Source organism: Saccopteryx bilineata, chromosome 2 (genome assembly GCF_036850765.1).
Source record: "Saccopteryx bilineata isolate mSacBil1 chromosome 2, mSacBil1_pri_phased_curated, whole genome shotgun sequence".
Lineage (NCBI taxonomy): Eukaryota > Metazoa > Chordata > Mammalia > Chiroptera > Emballonuridae > Saccopteryx > Saccopteryx bilineata.
This window is the reverse complement of record NC_089491.1, coordinates 143,551,931-143,575,915: the sequence shown is the minus strand read 5'-3', so window position 1 is coordinate 143,575,915 and position 23,985 is coordinate 143,551,931. Positions and strand designations below refer to the sequence as shown.

Here is a 23,985-nt window from a genome sequence, read left to right as displayed (position 1 = left end):
TCTCTGAGTCTCATTTTTATGTCCCACCTATGTATGGAATCATATAGTTCTTAGTTTTTTCTTATTTATTTCACTCAGTATAATGTTATCAAGGTCCATCCATGTTATTGTGAATGATCCGATGTCATCATTTCTTATGGCTGAGTAGTATTCCATAGTATATATGTACCAAAGCTTTTTAATCCACTCGTCCACTGACGGACACTTGGGCTGTTTCCAGGTCTTTGCTATTGTGAACAATGCTGCCATAAACATGGGGGTGAATGTCTTCTTTTGAAACAGTGCTATGGTGTTCTTGGGGTATATTCATAAAAGTGGTATAGCTGGGTCAAAAGGCAGTTCGATTTTTAATTTTTTGAGGGATCTCCATACTGTTTTCCACAGTGGCTGCACCAGTCTGCATTCCCACCAGCAGTGCAGGAGGGTTCCCTTTTCTCCACATCCTGGCCAGCACTTATTCTGTGTTGTTTTGTTGATGAGCGCCATTCTGGCTGGTGTGAGATGATATCTCATTGTGGTTTTAATTTGCATTTTTCTAATGATTAGTGATGTTGAGCATTTTTTCATATGACTACTGGCCATCTGTATGTCCTCTTTGGAAAAGTGTCTATTCATTTCTTTCGCCCAATTTTTGATTGGATAGTTTGTCTTCCTGGTATTGAGTTTTACAAGTTCTTTATAAATTTTGGTTATTAACCCCTTATCAGACATAGTCAAATATATTCTCCCATTGTGTAGTTTGTCTTTTTATTCTATTCTTATTGTCTTTAACTGTGCAGAAGCTTTTTAGTTTGATATAGTCCCATTTGTTTATCCTGTCTTTTATTTCATTTGCCCGTGGAAATAAATCGGCAAATATATTGCTGAGAGAGATGTCAGAGGGCTTACTGCCTATGTTTTCTTCTAAAATGCTTATGGTTTTATGGCTTACATTTAAGTCTTTTATCCATTTTGTGTTTATTTTTGTGAATGGTGTAAGTTTGTGGTCTAGTTTCATTTTTTTGCAGGTAGCTGGCCAATTTTCCCAACACCATTTGTTGAAGAGGCTGTCTTTACTCCAATGTATGCTCTTACCTCCTTTGTCAAATATCAGTTGTCCAAAAAATGTGGGTTTATTTCTGGGTTCTCAGTTCTGTTCCACTGATCTATATGCCTGTTTTTATGCCAGTAACAGGCTGTTTTGAGTATCAATGGTCTTCTAGTATAACTTGATATCCGGAAGTATGATACCTCCCACTTTGTTCTTCCTTTTCAAGATTGCTGAAGCTATTCCTGTTCTCTTTTGGTTCCATATAAATTTTTGGAATATGTGTTCTATATTTTTGAAGTAAGTCATTGGTATTTTAATAGGTATTGCATTGAATTTATAAATTGCTTTGGGTAATATAGACATTTTAATGATGTTTATTCTTCCTAACCATGAGTACAGTATATGCTTCCACTTGTTTTTATCTTCCCTGATTTCTTTTATCAATGTTTTATAATTTTCCAAGTACAAGTCTTTAATCTCCCTGGTTAAATTTATTCCTACATACTTTATTTTTTTGGTTGCAATGGTGAAGGGGATTGATTCCTTAATTTCTCTTCCTGACAGTTCACTGTTAGTGTATAAAAATGCCTCTGATTTCTGAGTATTAATTTTATATCCTGCCACCTTGCTGAATTCATTTATCAGGTCCATTTTTTGACTGAGACTTTAGGGTTTTCTATATACAATATCATATCATCAAATAATGATAGTTTTACCTCTTCTTTTCCAATTTGGATGCCTTTTATTTATTTTTCTTGTCTGATTGCTGTGGCTAGGACTTCCAGAACTATGTTGAATAGGAGTGGTGAAAGGGGGCACCCCTGCCTTGTTCCTGATCTTAAGCAGACTGCTTTTAATTTTTGCCCATTAAGTATGATGGTAGCTGTGGGTTTGTCAAACATGGTCTTTATCATGTTGAGGTATGTTCCCTGTATTCTAATGTTGCTGAGAGTTTTGATCATGAATGGGTGCTGGATTTTATCAAACGCTTTTTCTGCATCTATTGGAATTATCATGTGGTTTTTGTCCTTCCTTTTGTTTATGTGATGAATCACATTGATCGATTTGCGAATATTGTACCAGCCTTGCCTCCCAAGAATAAATCCCACTTTATCATGGTGTATAATTTTTTTCATATATTGCTGGATCCGGTTTGCTAATATTTTGTTAAGGATTTTAGCATCTAAATTCATCAGGAATATTGGCCTATAATTTTCTTTCTTTGTGTTGTCTTTGCCTGGTTTTGGAATCAGAATTATACTCGCCTCATAAAAGGAGCTTGAAAATCTTCCTTCCTCTTGAATTTTTTTAAATAGCTTGAGGAGGATAGGAGTTAGTTCTTCTTTGAATATTTGGTAGAATTCACTTGTGAAGCCATCAGGCCCAGGACTTTTATTTTTGGAAGTTTTTTGATAACTGTTTCAATCTCATTTATTTTAATTGGTCTGTTTAGGTTTTCTGGTTCTTCCAGATTAATTTTTGAAAGATTATATGTTTCAAGGAATTTGTCCATTTCATCTAGGTTGTCTAGGTTTTTGGCGTACAGTTCTTCATAGTATTTTCTTACAATATTTTGTATTTCTGTTGTATCAGTTGTTATTTCTCCACTCTTGTTTCTAATTTTAATTATTTGAGTCCATTCTCTTTTTTTCTTGCTGAGTCTGGTTAAAGGTTCATCAATCTTGTTTACCTTTTCAAAGAACCAGCTCCTGGTTTCATTGATCCTCTGTATTGTTTCTTTAGCTTCTATGTCATTTATTTCTGCTCTGATCTTTATTATTTCCTTCCTTCTACTACCTCTGGGCTTTACTTGCTGTTCTTTTTCTAGTTCTTTTAGATACAGGGTCAAGTTGTTTGAGTTTTTCTAGCTTCTGAAAGTGTGCCTGTAGTGCTATGAACTTCCCTCTCAGGACTGCTTTTGCTGTGTCCCATAAATTTTGAGTTGATGTATGCTCATTATTGTTCATTTCTAGGAATATTTTATTTCTTCTTTGATCTCATTATTAACCCATTCGTTATTTAATAACATGCTATTTAGTTTCCAAGTGTTTGAGTATTTTTCAGTTGTGGTTGATTTGTAGTTTCGTGCCATTGTGATCGGAGAAAGTGCTTGATATGATTTCAATCTTCTTAAATTTGTTGAGACCGCTCTTGTGCCCTAACATGTGGTCTATCCTAGAGAATGTACCATGAGCACTTGAAAAGAATGTATAGTCTTCCGCCTTGGGGTGAAAGGTTCTGAAGATATCTATTAAGTCGAGTTGATCGAGTATGCCCTTTAAGTCTGCTGTTTCCTTGTTAATTTTCTTTCTTGGGGATCTATCAAGTGTTGTGAGTGGGGTACTGAAATCCCCTACTATTATAGTATTGCTGTTGATCTTACCCTTTAAACCCATCAAAGACTGCTTTATATATTTAGGTGCTCCTATATTAGGTACGTAGATATTTATAACGGTTATATCTTCCAGTTGGATTGCTCCCTTTATCATTATGTAGTGACCTTCTTTATCTCTTACTATAGCCTTTGTTTTAAAGTCCATTTTGTCTGATATAAGTATTGCTACCCCAGCTTATTTTTATTTCCATTTGCGTGAAATATTTTTGTCCATCTTTTTATCTTCAGTCTATGTGCATCTTTTGTTTTAAGGTGTGTCTCTTATAGACAGCATATGTATGGGTTCTGTTTTCTTATCCACACAGCTACCCTATGTCTTTTGATCGGATCATTTAATCCATTTACATTTAAGGTTATTATTGATATGTAGTTGTTTATTGCCATTTTATTCTTTAAAACTGTATTCCTCTTTTGCAATATTCTTTTTCTACTTTGATCTGTTACAATGGGCCCCTCAGCATTTCTTGCAGCCTTGGTTTGGTTGTAGTGAATTCCTTGAGGTTTTTTTGTCTGGAAAGCTTTCTATTTCTCCTTCAATTTTAAATGATAGCCTTGCTGGATAAAGTACTCTTGGTTGTAGGCTCTTGTTCTGCATTACTTTGAATATTTCTTGCCATTCCCTTCTGGCCTCAAGTGTTTCTGTTGAGAAATTGGAAGTCATCTTTATCGGGGCTCCTCTGTAGGTGATAGTCTTTTTTTCTCTAGCAGCTTTTAATATTTTCTCTTTATCACTTAGCTTTGGTATTTTAATTACGATGTGTATTGGTGTAGATTTCTTTGGGTTTCTTTTTAGTGGAGTTCTCTGTGCTTCTTGAACTTGTGAAATGTTTTCCTACCTTGAGGAACGTTTTCAGCTATGATATGTTTGAACAAAATCTCTATCCCTAGTTCTCTCTCCTTCTTCAGGAACCCCTATGATGCAGATGTTATTTCTCTTCATGTTGTCACAGAGCTCACTTAGAGTTTCCTCAGACCTTTTGAGTCTCTTTTCTTTTTTCTACTCTGCTTCCGTGCCTTTATTTATCTTGTCCTCTAACTCGCTGATTCGATTCTCAGCTTCATCCATCCTGCTTTTAATTCCTTCCATTGTGTTCTCATTTCTGATATTGTATTTGTCATTTCTGACTGATTCTTTTTACTATTTCAATGTCCTTTTTTATATTTGCTATCTCTTTATTTAGGTGTTCATAATGACCATCTATTGTTGTTCCAATATCTTTGAGCATCCTAACAATCGTTATTTTAAACTCTGCATCTGGTAATTTGGTTATACCTGACTCATTCAGGTCCTTTTCTGAGGATTTCTCTTGATTCTTTTTTGTTGCATTTCTCTGCCTTCTCATTTTATCTGTGTAAAAGAAAGTTTTGACCACCGGAGTCCACTGGGTATGGCCTCTGTGTTCCCTAGGTGTGGTCTGTCTGCAGGCCCACCACTCCCTCTGCTGTTGCTGCCTAGGACATTTGGATATGGGCATTGCTGGTGCCTGCCCCCTGGGATTGTTGCTGTGGTTTCCGCCTCTCCTTCACGAGAGTGGCTGTGATCATGTGCTTGTGTGTACAAGCCTCGGTGGCCTTGGCCTTCGCCCTGCCCCCACAGGTGGCGTTATGCTCTGCCCTGAGGGCAGGGGTGAGCACCTTTGCCAAGCTGCGGGTCTCCGCCTAATTCCAGGCTTTCGCCCCACCCTTGCAGGAGGAGCCCGCTTGTGGGACAGCTGCAATCCTTGGCTCCACAGACCAGGCAGAACTGCATTCCCACGCTCAGTAGCAGAACTCCACCTGTTCTGGGCTTTTGGCTCCACCCCCGCATGAGGAGCCAGCTCCCAAGTCAGGCCACAAGCCTCGGTTCTGCCGGCGAGGCAAGGCTGTGCTCCTGTGCCCTTGCTAAAGGGAGGGTCTCTGCCCCTTCCAGGGCTCCTGCCCTTCTCTTGCAGGCTGGATTACAGGCAGTCCGCAGTTGGGCTTGACCACTTTTGCACGTCCCCTCCTCTCCAGCCGGGCAAGACTGAGCTCACACCTGGGCCCAGTGGTGGCCAGCTGGCTTCCGCCCTTGCCAACAGAACCACACTTCCGCATCCCACTGCTGCCCACCATCGGGCGAGCCCTCAGCCATGTGGGTGGGGGCGCTGCAGCTCAGACCTTAGGACTCACCTCTGTAGTCCCGAAAGCTCCCTCCTTCTAAGTGACTCTGCTCTGAGTGCCGTGGGAGAGCTTGTTTGGCTGGTGTCCTGCTTCCCTTTGCTGGTATTGCTGTTTCCAAGGGAAATATTCACTTCAGATTTGGGGAGGGACTCGTCCCAGAGGTTAGGGTGGCTGTCTCTCAAAATGTTTCTCCCTGTGCCTCCTAGATTACACTCTCTTCCTGCTACTCTGGTCCTGTCCTCTCTCCCCATCCCCCAGAACCCGGGTAAGTGGTTGTGAGAGAGGTTTTCTGCACGGTCCCTTCAAGAAAAATCCTGGGTCTGAGAAATCAGTCTCATTCTCACAAACAGTATCCTGTCTTGTTTCCAGCTAAATACTGTCCATACACCTCTTCTAGACTCTGAGGCTGCAGGCTGGGGCTTCGTTCCTGGAACTCACTTCCCACCCTGCGAGTCTTTCCTGGCTGCCGTTCGCTCCGGAGAGCTGGGCAACCCTCTCCACAGTTCCGCTTTTCCTACCAGTCTCAGTGTGGCTTCTTCAGTGTTCCTTGGTTGAAGAGTCCTCTTAGTTTAGTCCAAAGTCAGTTTTTCCAGATGATGGTTCTTAAAATTGGTTTGTAATCCACTTTGGTTCTGGGAGGTGGAAGTTGGTACGTCCGCCTACTCCATCGCCAACTTGTCTTCTCAAGCTATGTTTATCTTTTTAATTTTTATGTCTTTAAGATGGGGGTAAGGAAAATTTTTACACAGCGCATGCAATACTAGAATGAATGGTACAGAAACTTAGTTTTGGAATTTTACAAAATATATCTGGGCTAAATTTCTATAAAACATCCCTAGAATGTTTCTTAATTCTGAAGAAGTTGAGGGAAGTTAAACATCAATTTTTGTTGTTGATTTCTAATTCAATGATTTTTTTTTTGTGTGTGTGTGTGTGGCAGAGACAGAGAGCCAAAGAAAGGGACAGACTGACAGGAAGGGAGAGAGATAAGAAACATCAATTCTTCATTGTGGTCCCTTAGTTGTTCATTGATTGATATCTTCTATGTGCCTTGACCGGGGCTACAGCAGATTGAGTGACCCCTTGCTCGAGCCAGCGACCGTGGGCTCAAGCTGGTGAGTTTTGCTCAAACCCAATGAGCCTGCGCTCAAGCTGGTGACCTCAGGGTCTCAAACCTGGGTCCTCCACGTCCCAGTCCGACACTCTATCCACTGCACCACTGCCTGGTCAGGCTCAATGATTTTTTTTAGTAGAGACTGTAACAATGAATCACTCTTTAAATCTCTTGGATTTTATGGCTTAACACCAGAATTATGTTTGCACATGCACCATGGACTTACTAAAAATACAAATTCTTTGTTGGTGGGATATAAAATTTTTGATAGACAGATAGGTAAGATGAAAGAGAAGCTGTCTAACTGCAACCAAACCAGTTTCCCTTCCCTCTTAGGCATACATTTTCTAGCCTCTTTTGGAGCTGGTTTGGAAAAGTGATGCATGTTCTGGTAATGGGTAGAAGTGGTGTACATACACCACTGCCAGTCTTGGCCCATAAAAATATTCACCACAGTATCAAGCCTATACTACAAATACAGAAACCACCAGTTAAAGATAAAGTCCCTGCAAACTTGAGACCCTTTATGCAGTAGAGTCTCTTCTTAAGTCCATCTATTCAATCATTGAAAAGTCTTGTATGTTTAACTTTAAAAATAATTCAAGTCCTGGTGTTAGAGATTCGGCCTGGCGTGTGGAAGTCCCGGGTTTGATTACCTGTCAGGGCACACAGGAGAAGGGCCCATCTGCTTCTCTACCCCTCCCCCTCTCCTTCCTCTCTATCTCTCCCTTCTCCTACCACAGCTGAGGCACCAGTGGAGCAAAATTGACCTGGGGGCTGAGGATGGTTCCATGGCCTCTGCCTCAGGTGCTAGAATGGCTCTGGTTGCAGAGGAGCAATGCCCCAGATGGGCCAAGCGCCCAGTCGGCACATGTGGCAGTTGGTCTGTCTGCCTCCCCCCACTTCTCACTTAGAAAAAATACCCCCCCAAAAAAAATATATATATATATATAAAATAATAATAATAATTCAAGTCCCAAACTTACAGCAGGAACACACAAGGTGAGAAAGCTAAACAGACTACAAAGCTGACACACACTTTTATACCCACTTCAGACCTGTTGATAGAGGATAACAGACAAAGAAGAGCATTACAAAGAAAAGAAACTAAATTGTTCAAGGAATTTCCCCATCCTCTAGGACAGCAAGTCTCCACGATGCCTGCCCAGCCGGATTTCATGATTAGTATGTAGTGGTTACTCTAGATCCTTCTTTTCCAAATAGGCATTTATACTGTCTCTAATACTACATATCTTCTTTGTACATCCTTTGCTATCTTTTTATTTTCAACCTTTGTTATATGTCTTGTATGTTTCTTGAAAAATATACTGAAATTATTTTTTCTTTTCAACTTATTCTTTCAATCTTTTTTTTTTTTCATTTTTCCGAAGCTAGAAACGGGGAGGCAGTCAGACAGACTCCCGCATGCGCCCGACTAGGATCCACCCGGCATACCCACCAGGGGGCGATGTTCTGCCCCTCTGGGGCGTTGCTCTGCTGCATCCAGAGCCATTCTAGCGCCTGAGGCAGAGGCCACAGAGCCATCCCCAGCGCCTGGGCCATCTTTTCTCCAATGGAGCCTTGGCTGCAGGAGGGGAAGAGAGAGACAGAGAGGAAGGAGAGGGGGAGGGGTGGAGAAGCAGATGGGCACCTCTCCTGTGTGCCCTGGCCGGAAATCGAACCCGGGACTCCTGCATGCCAGGCCAATGCTCTACCGCTGAGCCAACAGGCCAGGACCTTTCTTTCAATCTTGATAAGAAAAATCACCCCTTCATATAATATATATATATATATATATATATATATTTTTTTTTTTTTTTTTTTTTTTTTTTTTTACTTACAGAGACAGAGGGATAGATAGGGACAGAGAGATGAGAAGCATCAATCATTAGTTTTTCATTGCGACACCTTAGTTGTTCATTGATTGCTTTCTCATATGTGCCTTGACTGTGGGCCTATAGCAGATCAAGTAAACCCCCTTTCTCAAGCCAGTGACCTTGGGTCCAAGCTGGTGAGCTTTGCTCAAACCAGATGAGCCTGTGCTCAAGCTGGTGACCTCGGGGTCTTGAACCTGGGTCCTCTGCATCCCAGTCCGACGCTCTATTCACTGTGCCACCGTCTGGTCAGGCTCCCCTCTTCATATTTAATATGTTAATTGCTAAGCAGGTTTCATTCCTTTCATTTTATGTTTACCATTGTAGATGTGCTATTTCACTTTTTCCCACCTTGATCAGTTTTCCTAATGTGACATCCCCATTCTTTTGAATTCTGAAGTTTTTCTATGTGTTTTCATTAGTCCAGTGAAGAAATTACCATTTAAACAATCATATTTAAACCTCTTTCCTTTCATACTTAAAAATTAAATGTTCCAATTTAAGATGGCTGTCTACGGCCATACCACCCTGAACGCGCCCGATCTCGTCCAATTTAAGATGGTGACGTAGGAAGATCCTGAGCCCACCTCGTTCCACAGACACAATGAATCTACAGCTATATATAGAACAATTTCCTCTGAAAGAAACCCAAAATATAGCTGAGAGACTCCTTCCTACTCATCGAGTAAATAAGAAAAAACCCACAGAAAAATGGGTGTGAGAAGCTAAGACACAATTTCACCATAAACACCATCCCAGGCATGGCAACCCACAACTCCAAGCTTCTCCTTGAGTGGCAGTTTGGACATCATATCTGGTCTCAAATTTTCAAGACCTGAACCTGAGAAGAGCACCCAAAACATCAAGCTGTGAAGGCCAATAGGACTTGTATCCACAAGAACCACTGGCCACAGCAAACTGAGAAACAATTCTTAAACGGCTCATCCAGGCTCACTGTAGCTACACCCCAAAGCCTAAAGCAGGAGCTGCCCACTGACATACCCAGTCTTTCTTTGGGGGAAAAGAAAAGGCTATTATCTTCATAGCTTTAGTCTGACAGGCAGGCTTCCAATTAAACTCACATGTAAGGACTGACTGTAATCCTCTCCATAGACCCCAGAGTCTGGGAGCTATTTTGGCATTCTCCCTTTGCCTTGCTCCAGGTTGCCAGTTATCTCCCAAAAAAAGTTTGTGCATACGTCTAGAGACCTAGTTTTTGTGGCTGCTGACCAGGAAACACCTCCTGATCACCTGGCTCTGGTATCGCCGGTCCCACAGAACTGTAACAAAGTAAGAGTTCTCAACCAGCTACAGTGTAGGGCATAGCACAGACCCGGATACACACCCCCAATCATTCTGTGAAAGAGGCCTATTAGTGTATGTTCATACCCGTGGACCAACAACCATGCTTCTAATAAAATATACATCTAGGGGCCCAATGCGATCCTTTCCAGAGACTCAAAAGGCCAGCAGGTGCTATCTTTATGCTCTCCCCCAGTCCCTCTCCTATCTCCAGTGTCTCCAGCTTTTGTGGCTATTTCCTGGAAGACCCCTTTCTGATGGCCTGGCTCTGGTAGCCAGTGTGCCTTGTGTTCACAGGTTCAGTGGGATGGCAGCCAACGAAGAAACAGTTCTGAATTGACTATCACACCAGGACTCAATGCAGAAGAAGCAGACAGAATTGCCCATATCAAAGTATATTTGAATACTTAAAAACAAGACTCATTTATATGCCTGAGGATCTGGTTTCCAATCAGTCTGAATCTAGGTGCTGCCTAGGATCCTCGAATCAGAACACTGGCAGTTACTACACACCCTTACCTACTAAAAGCCATTAAGAATTATGTAGGCTGCCTGAACAACCAAAACGGTTTGAGAGACAACTAAGAAGTAGGACAGGGTTAAAATATAAAGTTTATTTCCTCCACAGGGCCAATCCTTTAAGATTAAGGGAGTTTTCTTTTTTTATCTAATGCATAGAAAAATGAACAAAGTTAAGGAAAATGAAAAAACATAAAAACATGCCCCAAACAAAAGAACAAGATAAAGCCTCAGAAAAGGACCTTAATAAAATAAAGTAATTTATATGATAAGAATTCAGAATAAAATTGCTCACCCAGGTCAGGAGAACAACACGTGAACAAAGTAAGAATTTCAACAAAAAGGTAGAAAATATGAGATCACCAAACAGAAAGCACAGAGCTACAGAATATATATAATAACTGAACTGAAAAATACAACAGAAGGATTCAAAGAAGACTAGATGAAGTTGAAGAAAGAGTCAGCAAACTTAAACACATGCAGTGAACTTTATCCACTCAGAGGAGAATAAAAAAAAGGTGAAGAGAGTGTACAGGACTTATGAATCAATATCAAGTGGACCAACATTCACATTATAGGGGTCCCAAAGTAATAAAGGAGAGAAAGGGCCAGAAGATATATGTAAAGAAATTATGGTTGAGGCCTAGGCCGGTTGGCTCAGTGGCAGAGTGTCGGCCCAGTATGTGGAAGTCCCAGGTTTGATTCCTGGCCAGGGCACACAGGAGAAGCACCCTTCTGATTCTCTACCTTTCCCCCTCTCCTTCCTCTCTATCTCTCTCTTCCCCTCCCATAGCCAAGGCTCCACTGGAGCAAAGTTGACCTGGGCACTGAGGATGGCTGCACGGCCTCCATCTCAGGCGCTAGAATGGCTCCAGTTGCAATCAATGGAGCAACGTCCCAGAGGGGCAGAGCATTACCCCCTGGTGGGTCCTGGTCAGGCACATATGGGAGTCTCTCTCTCTGCCTCCTCACTTCTCACTTCAGAAAAATACAAAAAGAAAAAAAATTATGGTTGAAAATTTCCCTAACCTAGCAGAGGAAACAGACATCCAGATCCAGAAGGCCTATAGGGTTACACATTAGATACACTCAAAGAGAACTTCATCAAGACACATTATGATTCAGTTATCAAAGTTAAAGACAAGGAGAAAATCTTAAAAGCAGCAACAATAAAGCAACTTATGTATATAACAATCCTCATAGGACTATAAGATTTTTCACCAGAGACTTTCCACGCCACAGGCATTGACATGATACTGTATATTCAAAATGCTAAAAGACTAACTGTCAAACAGGAATACTCTACCCAGCAAAGTTGTCCATTGCAATAGAAAAAGAGATTAAAAGTTTTCTGAAGATGCAAAAGCTAAAGGATTTCATTACCACTAGATAGGCCTTACAAGAATTGTTAAAGGAACTTCCTTAAACCAAAATAAAATGGCACAAATTAGTAACAGGAAAATATATAAAAATATAAACCTCACTGGTAAAGGTAAAAATATTGTAAAATTCAAAATAATATAATGTTGTAAAGGTAGTGGGTTAATCACTTAAAAAACTAGTATGAAGGTTAAAAGACAAAAGTAGTAAAAATAACTATAATAATTTATTGATAAACAAAATTAAAAGATATGTTGTAGCATCAAAACATAAAACATGCCTGACCTGTGGTGGCGCAGTGGATAAAGCGTCGACCTAGAAATGCTGAGGTCGCCGGTTCGAAACCCTGGGCTTGCCTGGTCAAGGCACATATGGGAGTTGATGCTTCCAGCTCCTCCCCCCCTTCTCTCTCTCTGTCTCTCCCTCTCCTCTCTAAAATGAATAAATAAAAAAAATAATAATAAAATAAAAAAAAAACATAAAACATGAGGGAAGTGAAAATGCAGAACTTGAGAATACTTTTGACTTAAGTTTTTACCAACTTAAAATAGACTGCTATAAATGTTGTTTTATATAAGCCTCACGATAACCACCAATCAAAAATCTATGGTAGATACAGAAGAGATAAAGAAAAAGAAATCTAAAGCATACCACTACAGAAAATCATCAAATCAGAAAGGAAAAGAGCAAGAAAAAAGTAACAAAGGAATTATAAAACAACCAGGAAACAATGAACAAAATAGCAATAACTATATAACTATCAATAATTACTTTAAATGTAAATGGTCTTAATTCTTCCATCAAGAGATACAGAGTAGTTGATTGAATTAAAAGCAAAAACAAGACATCTAGATGCTACCTACAAGAGACTCACTTCAGATACAAGGCATAGACAGACTGATAGTGAATGGATAGAAAAAGATAATCCCTGCAAACAGAAAGAAAGCTGAGATACCTATAGGTATAGAAGACAAAATAATTTTTAAGGCAAAAACTACAATAAGAGACAAAAAAGAACATTATATAATGAAAACGGTGTGACTCCAACAAGAGAATATACATTTGTAAATATTTATGCATCCAACATCAGAGCACCTAAAAGATATAAAGCAAAATTTGAAGACTTAAAGGGAAAAATAGACAGCAGTACAATAATACTAAGAAACTTTATTATCCCACTTTCATCAACGGATAGATAATCCAGACAGAAAATCAGTAAGGAAAAATAGGCCTTAAATGACCCTTTAGATCAGATAAACGAAATACACATAGAGAACATTCCATCCAAAATCAACAGAATATACATTCTTCTCAAGGGTACATGGAACATTTTCCAGGACAGATGAATTACGAGGCCACAAAACAAGTCTTAATAAATTTATTACTGAAATGCTATCAAGCATTTTTTCAAACCACAATGATATAAAACTACAAATCAATTATAAGAACAAGCTGAAAATTTCATAAATATGTGATTAAATAACATGCCCCTAAACATCCAATGAGTCAAAGAAGAAATCAAAAGAGAAATTTAAAAATTGAAGAGAAATTTAAAAATATGTTAAGACAAATGAAAATGGAAATACAACAAACCAAAACATATGGCATACAGCAAAACAGTACTAGAAGGGAAATTTAGAATTTGTTAAGACAAATGCCAAAACTATTTTGTATTCTATACCAAAACATATGGGATACAGCAATAAACAGTACTAAGAGGAAAATCCCTGGTGATAAACACCTACGTTAAGAAACAAGAGCCCGGCCCTGGCCGGTTGGCTCAGCAGTAGAGCGTCGGCCTAGCGTGCGGAGGACCCGGGTTCGATTCCTGGCCAGGGCACACAGGAGAAGCGCCCATTTGCTTCTCCACCCCTCTGCCGCGCTTTCCTCTCTGTCTCTCTCTTCCCCTCCCGCAGCCAAGGCTCCATTGGAGCAAAGATGGCCCGGGCGCTGGGGATGGCTCTGTGGCCTCTGCCCCAGGCGCTAGAGTGGCTCTGGTCACAACATGGTGACGCCCAGGATGGGCAGAGCATCACCCCCTGGTGGGCCGAGCGTCGCCCCTGGTGGGCGTGCCAGGTGGATCCCGGTCGGGCGCATGTGGGAGTCTGTCTGACTGTCCCTCCCTGTTTCCAGCTTCAGAAAAATGAAAAAAAAAAAAAAGAAAGAAACAAGAGCCCTGGCCGGTTGGCTCAGTGGTAGAGCGTCGGCCTGGCGTGCAAGGGGTCCCAGGTTTGATTCCCGGCCAGGGCACACAGGAGAAGAGCCCATCTGCTTCTCCACCCCTCCCCCTCTCCTTCCTCTCTGTTTCTCTCTTCCCCTCCCGCAGCGAGGCTCCATTGGAGCAAAGATGGCCCAGGCGCTGGGGATGGCTCCTTGGCCTCTGCCCCAGGCGCTAGAGTGGCTCTGGTTTGCAACAGAACGACACCCCAGAGGGGCAGAGCATCGCCCCCTGGTGGGCGTGCCGGGTGGATCCTGGTTGGGCGCATGCGGGAGTCTGTCTGACTGTCTCTCCCTGTTTCCAGCTTCAGAAAAATACAAAAAAAAAAAAGAAACAAGAAAGTATTCAAATAAACAACCTAACTTTATACCTCAAGGAATTCAAAAAAAGAAAAAACTGAGCCTATAGTTAGTAAAAGAAAGAAATAGCAAAGATCAGAGTGGTAATTAATGAAATAGAGACTAAAAAGTCAATCAAACTAAGACCTGGTTTAGAACAGAAAAGTAAATTGACAAACCATTAGCTAGATTAAACAAGAAAAAAGAGAGGACTCATATAAATACATAAATGAAAGAGGAAAAGTTACAACTGATACCATAAAAATACAAGGAAATATAGAAGACAATTATACATCAACAAAATGGACAACATAGAAAAAAAAAGATAAATTTTTAGAAACATACAAACTACCAAGACTGATTCATGAAAAAATAGAAAACACAAATTGACTCATTTTTCGTAAGGAAAGTGAATCAGTGATCAAACACCACCCAAAAAACAATAGTTGAGGACCAATGGCTTCACTGGTAAATTCCAACAAAGAATAATTAATACGGATCCTTCTCATATCTTACAAAAAGTACAAGAGGAGGGAACATTCCCTCACTCATTTTATGAGGCCAGTTTTATTCTAATGACAAACCAAACAAAAACACTACAAGAAAAGAAAATTTCAGGACAGTATTGTTGTAATGACCATAAATAAAAGTCCAGAACAAAATACCAGCACACCGAATTTAACAATACCTTAAAAGGATTATACACTACTAAGTGAGTGTTAGCCTACAGCTAACACCATATTCAACTGTGAAAAGCTAAAAGTTTTCCTCTATGAGCAGATACAGGAAAAGGATGCCTACCTTCTCCACTTCTAGTCAACATAATATTGGAAGAGCTAGCTGGAGCAATCTAAAAATAGAAATACCTATATAATCCATTAACTCCACTCCTGGTTATTTTTCCAAAAGAAATGAAGACACTCAAAAAGGCTATCCTAGTCCCCGTGTTCACTGCAGCATTATTTACAACAGCCAGAGTAATGCTAGTTTTTTGTTTTGTTTTTTGTATTTTTCTGAAGTGAGAAGTGGGGAGGCAGAGAGACAGAGTGCCTGACTGGGATCCACCTGCAAGCCCACTAGGGGGCGATACTCCACCTGAAGTGTTGCTCCATTGCAACTGGAGCCATTCTAGCGCCTTAGGCAGAGGCCATGGAGCCATCCTCAGTACCCGGACCAACTTTGCTCCAGTGGAGCCTGGGCTGAGAGAGGGGAAAAGAGAAGTGGTGAGAAAGGAGAGGGGGAAGGGTGGAGAAGTAGATGGGCGTTTCTCCTATGTGCCCTGGCTGGGACTCGAACCCAGGATTTCCACACGCCAGACCAACACTCCATCACTGAGCCAACTGGCCAGGGCCCAGTTGTTGTTTTTTAATTACAAAATGTACAGTGCTCAAGCACTATTATTTTTTTCTCATGTAATAATCTAAAATGAGTTTTCCTGGTCAGCGGCCAATTTTTTTCCACTGGTGATTTAGAGACCCAGTCTTTCCCATCTTATGCCTCCAAAAAGCCCTTAGGGCTTCAATGCCATCTAGCCATTAAGAGGATAACACTGGAAAAGGAATTCTCCCTTCTTACAATCCTTGAAAATGATTCTCACTTCTGATACATTCCATTACTGATATCTAGCCATGTGGCCATACTTAGATGGATAGAAGATTAGGAAATACATTCCTTGGCTGGGTAGCCATTTCACAGTGACAGCTTCACTCTATAAAATATGGTACATAAATTTTGTTGAAGTGTTACCTTTACTGTAACCTCCTCCTATATTTTCGATCTTAGTGAATGATATCATCCCATCAACAATCCATTCATTTACCCAAATCATAAATCCAGGTCTTCAATTTTTTTCTTTCTCCCTTAAACTAATCATCAGATCCTAACAATTCTAAATCTTCTAGATTTTTTTTATACCTTGTCCCTCATTTCCATCCTTACTGTCACTGGTCACCTTCAAGCCCTAATCATTTTTACCCTGCCTTGAGTCTTGCCACTTCTCAAATCTCCTCATTATTGCCAGACATATCTTAATACTCTAATGTCATCCTACTCCTCTGATAAAATTTTTCAGGGGATTTTCTTTCTGTTTAGTGATAGGAATTTAAACTGTTATGTCATGCAAGGTCTTTTATGCCCTGACCCTTTATATTGTCCAAAATTATTGATGTCCCCCTACCCCTTGGAATATGTACTATAGTAGTTGCAATAATAATGAAATAAAACAAGTTACTTGCAGCTTTTAAAACAAGCCATACTCTCTCACATTTTAGTTCCTATCTATGTTGCTCCTTCTTTGTAGAATGAAGACATTTTGTCCATTTGTAAGCTTATTAATACCCAGATCAAAAAATTTCTCCTCAGTCCTGGCCAGTTGGCTCAAGTGGATAAAATTAGCCAGTCATGGAGATGTTCCAGGTTCAATCCCTGATCAGGGCGCACATGATAAGCGACCATCTGTTTCTCTTCCTCTCCCTTTACCCATTCTCTCTCTCTTCCCCTCTCTCAGCCAGTGGCTCCACTGGTTCAAGCATCAGCCACGGGTACAAAGGATAGTTCAGTTGGTCAGAGCGTCCGCCTTAGGCTCTGGGGATGGCTTGGTTGGTCTGAACATCGACCTCAGGTGCTGAGAGTAGCTAAGAAGATCCAAACATCAGCTCCAGATGAGGGTTGCTGGGTGGACCCAGTTGAGGTGCATGTGGAAGTCTGTCTATCTCCCTTTCTCTCACTTAAAATAAAAAGTTTCTCCTCTATCACATCTTCCTCTGACTAGTCATGACTTTTAGAAGTGCCTTTTTCTAGGTTCCTACTCCCTTTTATACAAACCCCAACTGGATCATTTTAGCTAAATGCATTAGATTTTTTTCTGTTTCTGTCTCGCAATTAGATTATAATTTCTGAAAGATAGGTTCCCTGTCCTTTCATCTCTGCACCTTGCAGAATCTGGTGCATAATAGAATATAAACTTCATGACAACAAAAATTTTGCTTTTCCACCATTGTATCCCCAGTGTCTAGAATACAGGAGATAATAAATATCTATTAAATGAATGCATAATCTACTCAATGCGTGTTCACTGAAGATAAAAAAGAAAACTATTAGTATAGTCAAAAATTTAGATAAGACAAGCATTTGAATTCTGGCTCAAGTGTGTAACCCTGAACAAGTTATTTAATCTCTCTGAACTTGAGTCTCTTGCAGTGAAGACTTCACAGGATCAGGCTCTTGTAGATTAAAGTACATAAAGCTCCCAGCACAATGCCTGGATTGCTGCAACAATCATACACCCTTATTATGAGCAAGGGTTACAACTTACATAACCAGGGTTTATAAATGTTTCAGTATTCCTAATCATGTTCCACATATGGCACATTGAAACCTAAAGCAGTTTCATCTTGTAAGGAATTTTATAAAAGTTATCAAAAGAATTTTAACTGTGCCTACGTTAGTCTGTCTCAAAGCACATTATAGTTTCTGAAAAGGTGTTAATTTTATTTCTATACCTAAGCTATAATTTCTTCAGAGTAAGAAAACATAAGAAAAGTTTCTGATAAAAGCTAACCTTAAATCAAAATAAACTGCAAATACTAAAATATAACATGATAACATAACTTGAACACATTACCTCGCCAAGTCCAGCATCCCATGATTTCTTAGAATGCAATTCCTCCAAAGAGTTATTAATTCTAAAAGTCATAAATAAGACAGTATTAAAGTTTTTTTATTCCTTCTGAAAATTATTGTTCTAAATTATGATTCCTAAAGTTGGCTGTGAATCAGAAGCTTTTTTTAAAAAGGATTCATAAGTTCCATCCTAAGGAGCTTATTCACTATGTGTGGATCAAACTTGCAATTTTGTATTTTAAAATCATGCCCTCAAGTGATGTGAGTCTGAGCCAGGTTTAGGAACCATGTAATAAACCATTTTCATAAAGTATATTTTAAAATTCAAAGTCTAACATGATTTTCATTCATAAATTTCTGGATATTTAAAAATTTGATAATTTGTTGACTTATTAAATAAATTGGAAATCTATATTTTAGGGGTAATTTCTTGTGCTAATCCCATCTATAAGAAAATATTTCCAGAATAAAAAACCTATTCTAGTTCATAATTTTTCACTTAGCAAAATTTGACTAAAGCACAATTATTACCAAGAAAGTTAGGACTATTCTGAAACAAGTTTTTTTTTAATTATCTATAACTGCAGTGTCATAGACTATTCATATGCTTCCTTGCGCCATTAACATATGAATTCTATCACATCTTTGTTCTGGTTCTAGATAACCAAGCAACCTTCCCAAGGAGAGCTGCCAAAAGTTAGAAAATATGCTTATTGTGCCAGTAAGCATTCCTATACATGTAATCCTTTTATATCTTACTATAAATTAATTGATATTCTAAAGGGTATATGTTTCTTGAACACATAAGTCAGTTTTCTCAAATCTAACACCAAAATTCAGATTAAACAGTACTTTTGCACTGGCGAATATGAGCACCATACTCTCAAATAGGGTTGTGAGCATGTGTAGCTAGATATTAATAAAGGAAGGAAACAGAGCTTATAAGATTTTGAGCTTAATAAACTAGAGATGAGGGAATCAAATATTATGATTAATAAAACTCAGAGGCCTACTTCAGTAGGAAATTACAGCATTCCATTTATTAGGAAGCTATAGCATTTACAGTTTCAGATACCCCTTCTCCCCATGAAAGGAGGAAGAAGCACTTTTTCAATCTTCCCAAGGTACAACAGGTTCACCCCAGACTAAGGAAAGAGGTGCTTCTGTGCTTCCACTTTGAGGTATGCGCAGAAGCCAAAATGGTGGCCACAGAGTCCTGTCAGTCTAGCCTAGAAAAAGAATCTGATTGGTTACTAAGAGCAACCAACAGAAGCCTATGAAAGATTAAGAAACTGGTTTGAAGAAAAGATAGTCTTTCCCAGCTGAAACAACACAAGCCTAACAAAGGAGTGTATAGTCTCTCTTTTCTCAATTGGAAATACATCCTCATCCCATTCATTCAGAAGTTCTCCAAGCAGCCATGCATTTCTTTAAGCCACACAAGCTGGCTGCAGCCATGTGGTTTCCAAGCACAGGCCTGAGCACAATTCAGCACCTGATCTGGACTAAGGTTTGATATGGACTGAACCATAGTATGAAATTCCTGGACACTGGTCTTTCCCCTGGGCCTGATGAAGACTACACTGGACTTTTCTCTTTTTTTATGATAGGATGGATTCAGATGAGATATTGGGAACCTATGGGCAGCCTTCTGTTTCAATCCCAAACAAATCTTACCATGAATGCCCTCCTCCTGCCATATTTGAGTCCTGTAGAATATCTTCCCTGTAACTCCACAAAAGAACACCATTTCTAGTAGAAATAGGGTGATAGAACCAAGATTCTGAAAATTGGTAAGGCTTCTTTGAGAGTAGCCTGCCCAGCCTCAGACAGCAATATGCCTACTTCAGTTAGCATTCATTCATCCCTTCAAAATCCATTATACTAGATTCTAATTTGCATTCCCCAGATTTACCTAAAAACTTACATATTGCTCACTGGATATTTCTGGATTTCTATCTGTGATGTCTTCTCTAGGCAGTCCCTTTCAAATTTTCCTTTAAAAATAAAAGGGTGCAATGAACCAAAACTTTAGCAAAAACTATTTGTTTTTTTAATTTGAAGCTTATGAGTATGACACATATATAGAAAAATACCTGGTCCACAATGTCATATAATAGAATGCCATTCTACTTTTAATTTCATATTCCTCCAAATACACACAATCACACACACATACATATACGGTCTACCGGAAAGTTCTGTCCGTTTTTGGAATTAAAACAAAATACAAATTTTTCTTACCGTCAATAAACTTTATTAAATAATATAATTGCCATTATTATTAATGATTTCTTGCCAGAGTGAGGGCAATTTGTATATCCCATTTTTGAAAAATGTTTTATTTTTTGATACAAAAAATTGAACCAGTGCTTGTTTGATATCTTCTTCATTTTTGAATTTTTTGCCCTTCAAAAAATTTTGTAAGGACAGAAACAAGTGATAGTTGGAGGGTGCTAAGTCCGGGGAATATGGTGGATGCGACAGAATTTCCCAGCCTAGTTCTGCAATTTTTTGATGAGTCCCCAAAGCAGCATGTGGCCTGGCATTATCATGGTACAGTATGATGTTCTTCCTATTGACATCGCCGGCCTCTTTTATTGGACTGCTGTCTTTAAATTATCCAGTTGCTGACAATACTTCTCCGAACTGAGCTTTTCATTTGGTTTTAAAAGCTCATAATGTATTGGTCCTCGAATGTCCCACCATATACACATTCTCTTATTTAGAGTCAAATTTGGTTTAGAGGTGGAAGGGCTAGGTTTTCCAGGTTCACAATATGCTCTTTTCCTTACGATGTTTTCGTAGGTAATCCACTTTTCATCCCCAGTTACCATCCGGTTCAAGAAGGGCTCAATTTTGTTCCGAGCAAGCAGAGATGTGCATATGATGACTCGATCATCCAAATTCTTCTGACTTAATTCATGTGGCACCCATCTTGAATAATTTCCACAGCAATCCTATCTTCCGAATATGGTCCAAAATGGTTTGCTGAGCTGAATTAAGCCTTTCTGTGATCTCCTGTTATCAGAAAAGGATCTTGCTCCAACATGGTCTTAGCAACATCGTCATTGATCAAAGATGGTCGCCCAGAACGTGGCTTATCAGAAAGGTTGAAATCACCTGTTTCGAATTTTTTGAACCATCTTCTGCATGTCCTATCAGAAACTGTACCCTCACCAAACACTTTCAATAAATTTCTACATGCTTCTATAGCATTTCTTCCTTGCTGAAATTCGTAAAAATTACAGTGGCGTAAATGAACTTTATCAGTAGCCATGGGTACACTATCGCTTCACACATAAGACTAACGTGAATCAACTTTGTTTTAGTTAATTTGTTACGTCAGTACGTATACATTAAGTGATAAAAATAGAGAGGCACACATGCGCCAAATAAACATGTGCTTACGTGTCGAAACTTGTTGTGATAGAAACGGACAGAACTTTCTGGTAGACCTGATACATACACTATAACTGAAATGGACTATTATGTTTTCTACATATAACACCAACCTTTTTCTTCAGAGCTAGCTGGGTAACAGTCCTTCTCAAAAAATGTACTAGGATTATTTCCTTCTTTATTGTATTCTCTCTGGTAGTTGTTGTTTGGCTGACACTTTTCTGGATAACTTGTTTTATTAAAGTTAGAACTACTGAAATTTAACTCTGGATCTGTAAAAATACTTCTAATACATCTATCAGAGGAATAGTTTATAACAGAACTGGTGACTGCATAAATATCTCCCACACTCTCATAACCACATTTATCAAATGATTTCTTTATCCTCTCTTGATCTATGCTTAATAAATTGATCACATTTGCATTTAAAAAAGAATCAAAATTCCCTGGTAGAAGGCTGGGGGGTGGCTGGTTCATATCTTCAAGAAAATTTGAAACTTTTTTTCTATTTTCTCCCCAAATATGTTGTACTGATTGTTTTTCAGTAATGAAGTCTGAATGCCTTCCCTTATCCATGCTTGCAAAATCTTCACTCATAAATACAGCAGGTCTTCCAGTGAGGAAATTAATATTTCCTGGACTTTGGGGTAAATAAAAACATATTTAGCAAGAAAAACATAAGAGCATTTTCATTTAGAAACTTTTCAATTCTTAGAAACCATATTGAGCAGCTACTAATATTTGTCTAGACTATGTTTTTATTTTTCATATTTAAATACATAATATTACTCTGGGTAGAAATGTGTCTAATGCTTTCTTGTAATGCTTTAGTGAGCATAAAAATAATTTACACTTAGTTTAGTATCTCAATGTGAAAAATTAGTATGTGGTTCAACTTACTGTTATATTAACAAAACAAAACATGACCAACCTGTAGTATGTCTTCTGTAATAACATCTAGCAAATAACCTACACAACCACTGTATGTCACTGATGCTCCATTTAACCAGAAAAAATTATGTTTAAAACTGTGTTGAGAAAAATTATCTCCAATGTTAAAATATTAAATCAAATACGAGAAAATTATAATAGCTATTTCTCAACCTAACAAGAATATCAAAACAATTCTGATGTCCCCAAGGAAGAACAATATAAATATAAATGCTTATATAGGTAATAAAATAAAATGCAATAAGTAATGAGAGAGTTAAGTAAGTAAATTCCCTTCAAATGCTGAAATCATAACTCTAGGTTATATCCAACTTGTATAAAAGATTCAGAGCCATCACAGAAAATTAGTAATCAAGATATTCTGGATTTTGTTGCCACTGACTATATATAATTTTATTTGGGGTTAGGTTGTTCCAGAGATTGGAGATACAAAAGAATTTTATAAAAGAAATATAGACTGCTAAAACTGATTGATTTCCTATTTTACTTTTTAAGTTATTTATAAAGAGAAAGATGTTTTGCTCGTGAATATTCACAGATCATCCTTTATTGTTTTGGAATATGTTTTTTGGCAGAATAATACTATTCTGTTATAGCAAAGGCTTAACTGATGGTTAGCAATAATATCCATCATTAACACCAGAAACATTTCTATTACTAACTCCCATCACATGATCCCAAACCTAAGCAGCAGCCAGTCTTGGCCTGAAACAGTTTCATCTAAGCCTGGCATTAGCACAGCCAGCCCTCTGTACAACACGGACTTCCTAGTTGCCTCCAAACCCTGCATAAGCAGCAAGCAACTACAGATCATCTTGTAACTCCTACCAGGCGGCCCTAAGCCTGGCACAAGTGGTAGCTGACCTTGGCCTGCACTTGAGAGCTTCTCAGGAGACTCTAGATGTAACACGCCCAGTGGTGGGTTTCAGAGCACCACCCAACCAGCTCCACAGATGACACACTCAAAAGAGAAACTTGGCTGGTACCATAGCCCTGCTAAAGCAACTCCCACTCCATGGACTCAGTCCCCACATAACAGCTTATCTCCTATAGTTGCGGCCAATCCTCACAGCTTGAGGATAAACCCCATTCACTGACTACCAACAGCAATTGAGGCCCAAATACAACAGGAGGGCATACAACCCTTCCAGGGACACCCCTGGAACACCAAGTTCAGGTGCAGGGAGACTACACCACTGGGCCCCACAAAACATGTAAGGCCTCTCTGTCAAGACCAGGAGACACAACAGATCTACCTAGTACATACAAACAAACACAGGGAGTCAGCCCTAATAGGGAGATAATGAAATAGGTTCCAAATGAAAGTACAGGACTAAACTCCAGAAAAAGAACTGAATAAAATAAAGGCTACTAATCTACCAGATACAGAGTTAAAAAAAAACAAAAACCTGGTTATAAAGATGCTCAATCAACTTAGGGGAAGAATAGGCGAACTCAATGAGAACTTACACAAAAAGATAGAAACCATAAAAAAGAACCAGTCAGAAATGAAGAATACAGTAACGTAATTAAGAATACATTACATGGATATCAAGAGTAGATCATATGGTGCAGAGGATTAAATCAGTAATTTGGAAGACAAGGTAGTAGAAAAAAACCCAATTGAGACATCAAAAACACAGGAGGAAAAAGTGAGGACATTTTAACAGACCACAGGCACAACATCAAGCATAACAATATT

At 39.2% G+C, this 23,985-nt stretch overlaps 1 protein-coding gene across 1 annotated transcript in view; it reads right to left on the bottom strand.

Moving 5' to 3' along the window:
- The window catches only part of REDIC1 (regulator of DNA class I crossover intermediates 1), a 60,760-nt gene that overhangs the window by 25,745 nt on the left and 11,030 nt on the right, over window positions 1–23,985 (bottom strand). Inside the window, exons 5-7 of the mRNA XM_066254830.1 lie at window positions 21,446–21,972; window positions 19,858–19,927; window positions 17,932–17,992 (exon numbers count right to left, since the gene is read on the bottom strand). Coding sequence (XP_066110927.1) covers window positions 17,932–17,992; window positions 19,858–19,927; window positions 21,446–21,972 — 658 coding nt within the window. The remainder of the gene's footprint in view (window positions 1–17,931; window positions 17,993–19,857; window positions 19,928–21,445; window positions 21,973–23,985) is intronic.